This window comes from Hyperolius riggenbachi, chromosome 2 (assembly GCF_040937935.1).
Source record: "Hyperolius riggenbachi isolate aHypRig1 chromosome 2, aHypRig1.pri, whole genome shotgun sequence".
Lineage (NCBI taxonomy): Eukaryota > Metazoa > Chordata > Amphibia > Anura > Hyperoliidae > Hyperolius > Hyperolius riggenbachi.
The window spans coordinates 128,563,978-128,573,922 of NC_090647.1; the positions used below are offsets into that span (position 1 = coordinate 128,563,978).

Here is a 9,945-nt window from a genome sequence, read left to right on the forward strand (position 1 = left end):
CCATTGCTGGACACCAGCTACTCCACCAGTTTGCTGGAAAAATCCCGGCAATTTGAAAGGAAGGGAGGGGTTCCTCCAATAAATGTAAAATATTTTATATTTGTCATCATGCAGCTGAAAAAAAAATATTTTATATTTGTCGTCATGCAGCTGAAAAAAGGCTGCTATTTATTATTATAATTTAGAAAATAGATTTTATTTCTGAAATCTTGTATTTTTAATTTGGGTCCACTTTAAGTGTCACTTTAAACCCAGGGAGCAGTTCTGCACATTATGCAGAGCGCTCCGGTGCGTCATTGCTTTATTATACATTATCTGCTTCCGATGCACGTGTCTGCTCTATTTCCTGGTTACTTTGCGGCTCGAGTCCCTGCATAGAGATTGGCTGGCTAACTCACTTACAGACTAACCAGGAAGTGGAGGAGACACATGCTCCGGAAACAGGTAATGTATAATAATGCTTACCCTGTGCTCTGCATAACAATGTACAGGACTGAGTCCCCTAGCTCCTGCTCCCCCCTCCCCCCTTGCTCATGATTGGGGGGAGAGGGGTCTAGTATAGTTATGCCCCTGCTCTTACTTAAACATCTGCTGTATCAGAAATATGAAGACTGCATGTTTATTTCCTTAGAAAACTGCTAGTTTCTTGACTTATTTCTGATATATTGATTTCAACAGTTTAGGTTGCGCATCAGGAGAAACCATGCAACTAATGCAGTCAAACTGGGATCACACTTTCTCCATCTACTTATTATGTTTTTAACTCTTAAAGGACAGCTGAAGTGGCAGGGATATGGAGGCTGCCATATTTATTTCTGATTAAACAATACCAGTTGCCTGGCTATCCTGCTGCTGATCCTCTGCCTCTAATACTTTTATCTATAGACCCCGAACAAGCATGCAGATCAGATGTTTGACTGAAGTCGGACGCTAAAAAGCTGTCACTCAGCTGAGACAATAAAACCTTAAACCTACATTTTTAGCTGTTAGAGTGAACCTGAGGTGAGAGTGATATAGAGGCTGCCATATTTTATTTCCTTTTAAGCAATACCAGTTGCCTGGTTGCCCTGCTGATCCTCTGTCTCGAATACTTTTAACCATAGGCCCTGAACAAGCATATGCAGATCAGATGTCTGACTGAAGTGTGACTGAATTTGCCACATGCTTGTTTTAGGTGTGTGATTCAGACACTATTGAAGCATGAAAGATATGTTTTTGTTTAAATTTAAATACATTTGTGAGCCTCTATATCACTCTCACTGCAGGAATCGGAAGTGAGAGGTATACAGAGGCTACCGTCTTCATTAACTTTTAAACAATGGTAGTTGCCTGGCTGTCATGCTGATTTTGTTTAGCTGCCACACAGTCACACAGCTGCAACAAGCATGGAGTTGATGGAGACAGACCAGAGTAAAGGCATCTGAGATCTGCATGCTTATTCTGAGCAGTGTTGGTCATGTCTAGGAGAACTCATGGAAAAGCATGTGATCAGTTTAATCAGGTAATAGATATCCAAGTCTCTGATTTGCTAGTCATGATCATGTGCTAAAAGCAGGGTGTGATCACAGCAAATAAGAGCTTTGACAATCTAACAGCTGATCAAACAAATAACATACTTCTCCATGAGTTCTTATAGACATGACCATCACTAATTCTGGGCCAGTGATTTAAAGTGTTAGAGAAACAGCATCAGCACAGAAGTCATTGTTTGTTAGAGAATGAAGATGGCAGCCTCCATAATTTTCTTAAAGCAGATCCGAGATGAAAAACTAACTATAACAAGTAACTTGTCTATATATCTTATCTAAAGTTTAGATAGTTTACACAGCAAATCTAGCTTCAAACAGCTTTAATAGAAAATGATGATTTCTTCCTGTGATACAACAGCAGCCATGTTGTTTGTAAACATTACACAGAGGCAGGCTTATCTGTATCTTGAGCACTCAGCCTGTGAAAAAAAAACCTAACGGGTGTGGTTTATTTAGTTTATAGGGAATTAGAGTATTAAAACAAAAAAGTATTTGGCTTGAGGAATGCCCTATAAACAATAGGAAAGGAACACAATTCTGCAATGAGTAAAAGTTCACCTCAGATCCACTTTAAGTAGTGTTGGCACATTTGACAAATTTGAATTTAGAACCTTGTTCTGAATTCTGCTAATCAGAACTTAATCTTTGTACATGCACACCATGGCAGGGGGTGTTGGCACACCCATGTCTCAGCCTCTGGGTGCTTCCTTCCATGTCACGTTTCAACTTTCACGTACTTCCTGCTTCACAAAAAAGTATAGGAGAGATGGAACGTGACGTGGAGGGCAGCACACAGAGATGGCAACAAGGATGAGATAACACCCATCCTACACTGCAATTTTACAAAGATTCAGGTTCTGATCGGCAGATTTTGGAACTAGGTTTCAAATTCGAATATGCCTAATGCATCAACACAATTCTTCAGGTTACCTTTAACGTCATAAGAGGTTGAGGATAAGCATAACAGTAAGGCACTACTGTGTATTTTAGATTTGTGTGTCAAAACTGGAGCCATATTCCGTACTACATTAATAGGCATGGATGGTGTTTTTTGTACATTGCTCACTTGTTCTATTCTTCCTCTGATTTCAATAGGTGGATCGAATGTCCTTTCCATGTGGATGTTCCAGAGACGGGTGCAGTAATGTAGCTGGTCGCATAGAGTTCAACCCTATCCGTGTGCGGACTCATTATCTCCACACTATCATGAAACTTGAGCTTGAAAATAAACGCCAACATCCACGGCCTCAGCCTTCAGAAGAGGAGGTTTCATCTGACGTTCTCACTGTCCAGCAGCATCAGGAGACACAGGACTTCCATGAATTCATTGCTGAGAACTATCACTTGGAGAATGAGGCTGCTGTTCGACACTTGCAAAGTGCAGAGGAGCGCCAGAGGCTGCTTGATGAAGGTGAAGAGACTTCCAGCGGCTCTAGCCTCAGTCTGGACTCCAGTGTGGAGAGTCTGGAGGTCTGTCTCTTGGAGACACCCATCTCGCCATCGTCCACCTGCCATTCCTCTGCCAGTCCCATCTTGCTGTCGTCTGTACCTTCTGTTCTCTGTTATACTGATGAAGACTCTGGTAGACCAGCCTCACCACAAGACTATACAGATGAGAGCATGGTGTCCCTTTATGATCACAATGCATCCAGCTTAAGTACAGGGTCAGAGCTAACAGAATCTATCAACTCTGACACTATTGAGACCAGTGACTCAATCCCAATAGATACGGAGGACTGTACTCCTTATTCCAAAGAGGAGAACTTAATACCAGAACCTGCTGGGGATTCCTCTGACTTGGTAATACAGACAGGCAGGCCACTTAAAACCTGTATGAGTGAAGAAGGTGGGCTAGAGGAAAATTCTGACAGCCAGAGCCCCTGGTCAGGCCAGCACTTTTCTGCAGAGCGTTCCCTGACCATGTGACACTTCTGGCAATTATTTTGCACAAGCCTCTCAATGTCTCCCATCTATACAGATTCCTTTCCCTTAACGTACATGTGTGCACCTGTGAGAAATGTATTTATATTAGGATTGTCTTCATTCACAGTCGTTTTTTTTTCTTATGCCTGAAAAGAAAATTTGTGGATGTTTGAGAGGGAGGGAAAACCTATCTAAAGATGGTTCTTCTTGTATAACGCATTCAATTTTTTCTTACATTTCCGTAAGCCAATAATGCTCTTGTGCTACCACACCATTTGGGTATGTTTTAGCCTGATAGAAACAATGGTTGCCATATTGCTGGGTTGTGTTGCAATATTTTCCCTTAAGTTAAACATTTGGTGACCACTATGTGTGCAGTAAGCACACAGTTCCACCATTTTCTCCTGTTGCAGAAGTTTACTGTCAAACAGCACTTAATATGTATATCTACCCCCCATAAATATGCCTGGACTTGGGTTTGGCCATGCTTGTCTTACCAGGCAGGCTCAGCTTTCCTGTGCGTGGTTCTTTATTTTCCTCCACCTTCACTTCACCAATTATCTTAGGAAGACTGGGAGCTCAACCTCGTGTAGACTAGGAAGCTATGCCCAGAAGTTATATGGTGCTATTGAGTAGGCTTAGACTTTAATCTCAGAGTTGAGAAATGCTCTGCCTATATGTTTAAGTTTTTAAATAATGGTGCAAAAGCACTTTACTTCAAGACGAGACTAACCTGCAGAACTCTCATCGACTTTAAAACGCTGCTAATCTTTCAACCCAGATTATTTAAGGGGACAGTTGTACTACTTGTACTTTCAAATGTACTAATCCCATTTGAATGCACTGTGGTATAAATGTTAAAAACTCTGCTCAACCTCCATCCTCCGCCTTCCCAGAATCAAGGTGTTCATGTGATGTACAGTTTTCTTTATGTAGTGCTTTATTTTGGAATATTTTGTTAATTTATAAAATTCCCAAATGCCAACTTATATTTATTTCCAGATTATGAAGGTCAACCTGTAAATGGTTTTGTTCGTAAACCTTTAAAAAAAAATGTAGTTACTGCTGTATTTTAATATACTGCAGTTCCATCCATGGAGTATATGGTATGACCCTAGCTTTATTGGCAAATTTACAAACTGACATTTCTAAGTTGAATTTCAACTGTGGGCTCAACTTGATTCAGCCAATAAAGTTATTGCTACCTACAGCAAGCCTGGAACAGATATTTGTTCAATGCATCTTCTTTTTCTATTGACTAACCTGGTACATTGTGTAGTGTGAAATCCAACATCCATTATTATTATTATTATTTTAGTGTTAGTTTTCCAGTAGGAGTAGTACACAAGTTCTAGGGTGATGTGCTCCAGGCAGGGGACCATTGCTTCCACCAACCATGGTGGCTTATGTATGCAAAGCTGACTTTAATGAAGATTTTATCAGTCCTGAAGCAGTAAATTAAAAAAGTTTAGCATTATCGTTACCTACTGTCGGTCCTTACTAAGGGTGATATGCATGTAAATGCACTCCTCTTGATGAAAGGCTCTTATGATGGTAGAACACAGCCAGTTCCCCTTTAATGTGAAGAGTGGAGTTATGGCTTTGGCCAATGTCAGTTGTTCAGAACAGGAATAGTGAGGTAAGATGCGCAAGAATGGCCTCAATTCACTAAACTTATCTCCTGTCTTTAATATTGTTTCTGGGCTGTTTCTAGTGTTATCACCATGATGATAAGGCATGTAGTATTCACTAAACTAATTACCTCAGGCAAACCTAAACTTAACTCTTCTGTCTTAAAGAGGAACTCAAGTGAACATAATGTAAGTGCTTCATATTTACAATAATTATGTATAAATGATTTAGTCAGTGCTTGCCCATTGTAAATTCTTTCCTCTCCCTGATTTACATTCTGACATTTATCACATGGTGACATTTTTACTGCTGGCAGGTGATGTCAGTGGAAGGAGATGCTGCTTGCTTTTTTGGCAGTTGGAAACGGCTATTTCCCACAATGCAACGAGGTTCACAGACAGGAAACTGCCAGGACCATAGTCCTCACATCACGCTGTGGGAGGGGTTTCACCACAATATCAGCCATACAGAGCCCCCTGATGATCTGTTTGTGAAAAGGAATAGATTTCTCATGTAAAAGGGAGTATCTGCTACTGATTGGGATGAAGTTCAATTCTTGGTCACGGTTTCTTTTTAGTTAAGGAGAGATCTCTAAAGTTAAGGTTTCAATCCTTAAAATAACTACAGAATTCTAAAGTTAAAGACAGACTGCTAATTAACTGCATGTGAAAATCACTACAGAGGAGGTAACTTAAGGATTGAAGTGATAAGATAACTCTCTCACTGTGAAAACTTATCTCTTCACCTTAATAATGCTGGGAATACACGGTTCGATTGAGCCATTCGATGGCTCGATTGATAATTTCCGACATGTCCGATCACCGCCCGATTGATTCCGCGCTCGATACCACATGGGGGACAATGGGAAAAGATAAGGAAAACGAGCAGAAGCTAAAAGAATCGCCCGCGGGGTCGAGCGGGGAATCGATCGGGCGGCATAATCGAATTGTACCGTGTATTCCTGGCATAAGGCAAGATCGATGTGTGGTGGTACGTTTACTCTTGCCTTATCACCAGCATGATCTTAGTGAATTGTAGCCAATATTTCATTATACCTGGTGGATGTTGACCCTGCGCCCCTAACCCCCCATTTATCACTAATTTTAATATTCGATATTGCTCAAACTATAAATATATAGTTATGTTGGTAATGGATTTTGTCTGCATTGGTAAAAGTACTTTGATCCTTCTTCCATCAGCCTACCATTGTGTAATAAGATATAAAAAGTGACTGTGACTAAACAGAGTGGGAGGAGAGGGGCTGCAGACAGATGGATAAGGCTACATTTACAGTGGGGCATTGCTGTGCGATGTAACTTGAGGCATTGTACTGCACAGTATCGCAATGCAATTGTAAGTCTAAGGGACGTTTATCCTCCATCTGGAGTTAGTGTGATGCGATCAATCAGACTCCAGTATCCCAACACCTTGAGTTACAGTGTGATGCCCGCGTTCAGTGGCAGTGAAGCTTACTTTTCATTTACTGTATGCAACTTTTTTCCTCTTTAGCTTTCCTGTTTATTACAGGGAACGCAACGCAGCTCCCACTGTGATTGGTCCAAGCTGCATAAATTAGTAATAAATTACCCAAACCTGTGCATCAACCTGACTTCATCATCTTATTAACCATTTTCACTTGTCTGTTTTAGTAAGGAGAGGTGGGGAACCGGGTGAGATGAGAAGCCAGTCAGGCCCTAGGCGTCCGCGTAGGTTGCCTGCTGGGTGATGTGGCTTGGATTACAGGCATTCCTAAGATTTTCTCTAGAAGCATTGATGGTTAGAGCTATCTAACACAGTGTAGCACCCTCTAAAACCGATGCTTCTGGTGCTATTAATATTTTGAAGTGAACGTTAATTGACTTTAAAAAAAAATCACTTACCTGGGCTACTACCAGCCCCCCTGCAGACATCCTGTGCCCGGGACGGGACAAACCAATCCTCCAGCAAAGCAGTTTCAGAGCTAAGTGCAGGCGACCACTCCTTCCCAAACCCCCCCTCCCAGCATGGCCACCACAATGGAGAGCCATCCCCACCCCTCCCCTCAAGGATAGGTACCTACCTTGTAAAGCATACTGTTTGACAAATGATATTCAGCATTACAAATATTTTATCATTATAGCCATCCTTTAACTTTCACCAAACAGTCACTCAGAGGTCCCTTTTTCACATATAATATGTAAGTCTGTTACATAGCGTTAATGGGCGACCTATCGTTCCTCATAAGTGAGGTATTTGCCAGTATCTGTGTATGTAGCCATCTGGTGATACAATAAAAAAAAATGCAGAACCAAAAATCTACGCACTCCCGAGAATGTACAAACACATTGTGCTCAGGTGTGTGCACAATGTAAATGAACTGGCATTATGCAGTATAATATCATATCAGGTCTATTATATAAAACTGGAAAATCTAAACTATAGGTGGATCAGTCCCTGCAGGTGCTGGGGGTCAGGTTCATGGGGGACCCCAAGTCTTCTTACTTATATTTATGATCTGGTGTTTACTGTTGCTTAGCCTAGAGCAGGGGTCTCAAACTCAATTTACCTGGGGGCCGCAGGAGGCAAAGTCAGGATGAGGTTGGGCCGCATAAGGGATTTCACAAAAAAAGTCAGCAGCTCCCGCAGTACCCCCCTCCCCTCTCCAGCCCCCCCCCCCCCCTTGCATTGATTTTTTTATTTCAAATTCACACTGAAGCGAACTATTTTGCCTAATTCACCTTATAGTTCGCTTCAATGCTCCCATTACAAGTAATCCGCCGTGTCCCCGCCGCAAAACGAGGGCTGCAGAGCCCCCAAATCACCCGGGGGGCAATCCGCCGCCATTTCCTGGAAAGGGCAGAGCTTTCAGCTTCAGCTTTGCCCCTCCTGACGTCAATCGCGGCGCATCGCCGCCTCTCCCCACCCCTCTCTGTGAAGGAAGAGTGAGAGGGGCAGGCAGAGGCGGCGATGCGCTGCGATTGACGTCAGGAGGGGCAGAGCTGAAAGCTCTGCCCCTTCCAGGAAATGCCGGCGGATTGCCCCCGGGCGATTTGGGGGCTCTGCATCCCTTGTTTAGCGGTGGGGATGCGGCGGATTACTTGGGAGCACTGAAGCGAACAATTAGGAAGCTTTTGCCGGCGCGGGCCACAAAATATTGTATCGAGGGCCGCAAATGGCCCGCGGTCCGCGAGTTTGAGACCCCTGGCCTAGAGTATTGTGTACAGATGTGATTGAGAAAACCTCAGCCATAAAATCCGCCTGTTCTTCTGCATCATGTTCCTCAAATTCTGTTTCATTTCTCTAGTTTTCCACACAGAAATACATGTTCTGTCGTAAAACTGAAGTATTAAGCATGTCTGGCTAGTGTGAGGTACTTCTCTGTGTCCTCTCAGCAAATGATTCCTAAGTGTTATTGTGACAGGCACACAGTGAGCAGATTTAACATTCAGTTTCATGGAAAGCAAAGCCTTGTGGACATTCCAGCCATAATCCACTTCCTACCCATGCTGCAGGATTTGTGTCAGGCTGCCAAGTCCAGCCATTATAAGGAATATGTAGGCAGCTAATTATAACCTTCTGCAAGCCAGTTTTGCAATTCTAATCAGCGCTATTGGGAAGTATGTACAATCAAAAATAACTGACCTACAGCTATTAATAAAATCTCCGTAATAGCCCTTGTATATAAAAACTGAAGGGAGAGACTGTGCTAGGCAACCAAAGCCCTTTTAGCCCGACTTAGTATCAGCTGGATAGTGACTGCAACAGGCGACACTTTCCCTGCTTATACCTATAAATTATGCCCATCAGTCTGGTTTTGTTAAACTGATTAGATCTTTTATTTTTTTTTTCTTTGAATCCCATGTCCATTTTACTCCACTGTTAGGGATGTAAGGGCCTTGGTTAAAGGCGAACGGATATTTGGATTTTCTGCCATAAGCTGAGCAGTGATGAGTCTGTGTGTTTGTAAAATGCCACTTTTCCTTAAAGCATTGCAGGGTGTGTAATTTGTTCTAATTTTTTTTTGTATTATGTCAACGTCCCTAATGAAAAAGTTTGACCAGTTGACTTTGGACTATTTTGCAGTGGCAGAATGCCAGCTGCGGGTCTGCCCTTATGAGACAATGGCATTCTGGTGCCAGTCCATTACAGACAATCACTCCAGCTAGCCTTGGACCACAAACTAGCTGCAGGTCTGATCTTCAAAAATAATCTGTAAGACAATAATGAACATGTTGGTCGCTTGTAGTGTGCACAAAGTGCTTGTCTGTCACAGCAGTGTTGCAGGAACCATAATTGCATCTGCCATGGAGGTGAGGAATGAATTGTGGTGCAACACATAGCTTGCCCACCTAGTATCCCCCAGCTATAGTAATTGTACCTGCAATACTTTTCCTGAACCGTAGAGACCAGTCTCCTACATCTGGAACACTGGTAAATTGTTTATAATCTTTGTCAGACTAGTAGTAACCGTTGAAGGGATTAACTGGCAGCCAACAAGTTCACTTTCTGACTCATTTGTTCTGCATCTTTATGTGAAGGCAAAATTGGTTATTAAAGTACATTTCAAAATAACTCTGTATACACTTTAAAGTGCAGTATCACACACTGCCTGCATGTCTGGGTCAGATCCATACTTGGAGATCTAGACTTCTTTTTCGTCTTCTGTTCCTCCCTTTCCCTTTATATGAAATTCACAACTAACATTAGGATTTTACTGGTTTGGTTTGAACAAAGTATGAAGAGATTGGATAGAGCTATGAGTTGGAGTTCAAAGCCTCTTCCAAGTCTAGATAATGGACTGAGGAGCTCCCAGGCACACACCTATAACATGTACTTTCAGACACCTAGTGATACTTAAATATAACTAGCTCACAGGAATCAG

General features: G+C 42.2%; 1 protein-coding gene across 4 annotated transcripts in view; it reads left to right on the forward strand.

The window, feature by feature from the left end:
* Window positions 1-7,844, forward strand: part of CSRNP2 (cysteine and serine rich nuclear protein 2) — a 66,401-nt gene extending 58,557 nt beyond the window's left edge. For all 4 annotated transcript variants that reach the window (XM_068267394.1, XM_068267393.1, XM_068267396.1 and 1 more), the window contains one exon: window positions 2,625-7,844. In XM_068267394.1, the coding sequence (XP_068123495.1) occupies window positions 2,625-3,455 (831 nt within the window). In that variant the 3' untranslated portion in view covers window positions 3,456-7,844. The remainder of the gene's footprint in view (window positions 1-2,624) is intronic.
* The last annotated feature ends 2,101 nt before the right edge of the window (window positions 7,845-9,945 follow it).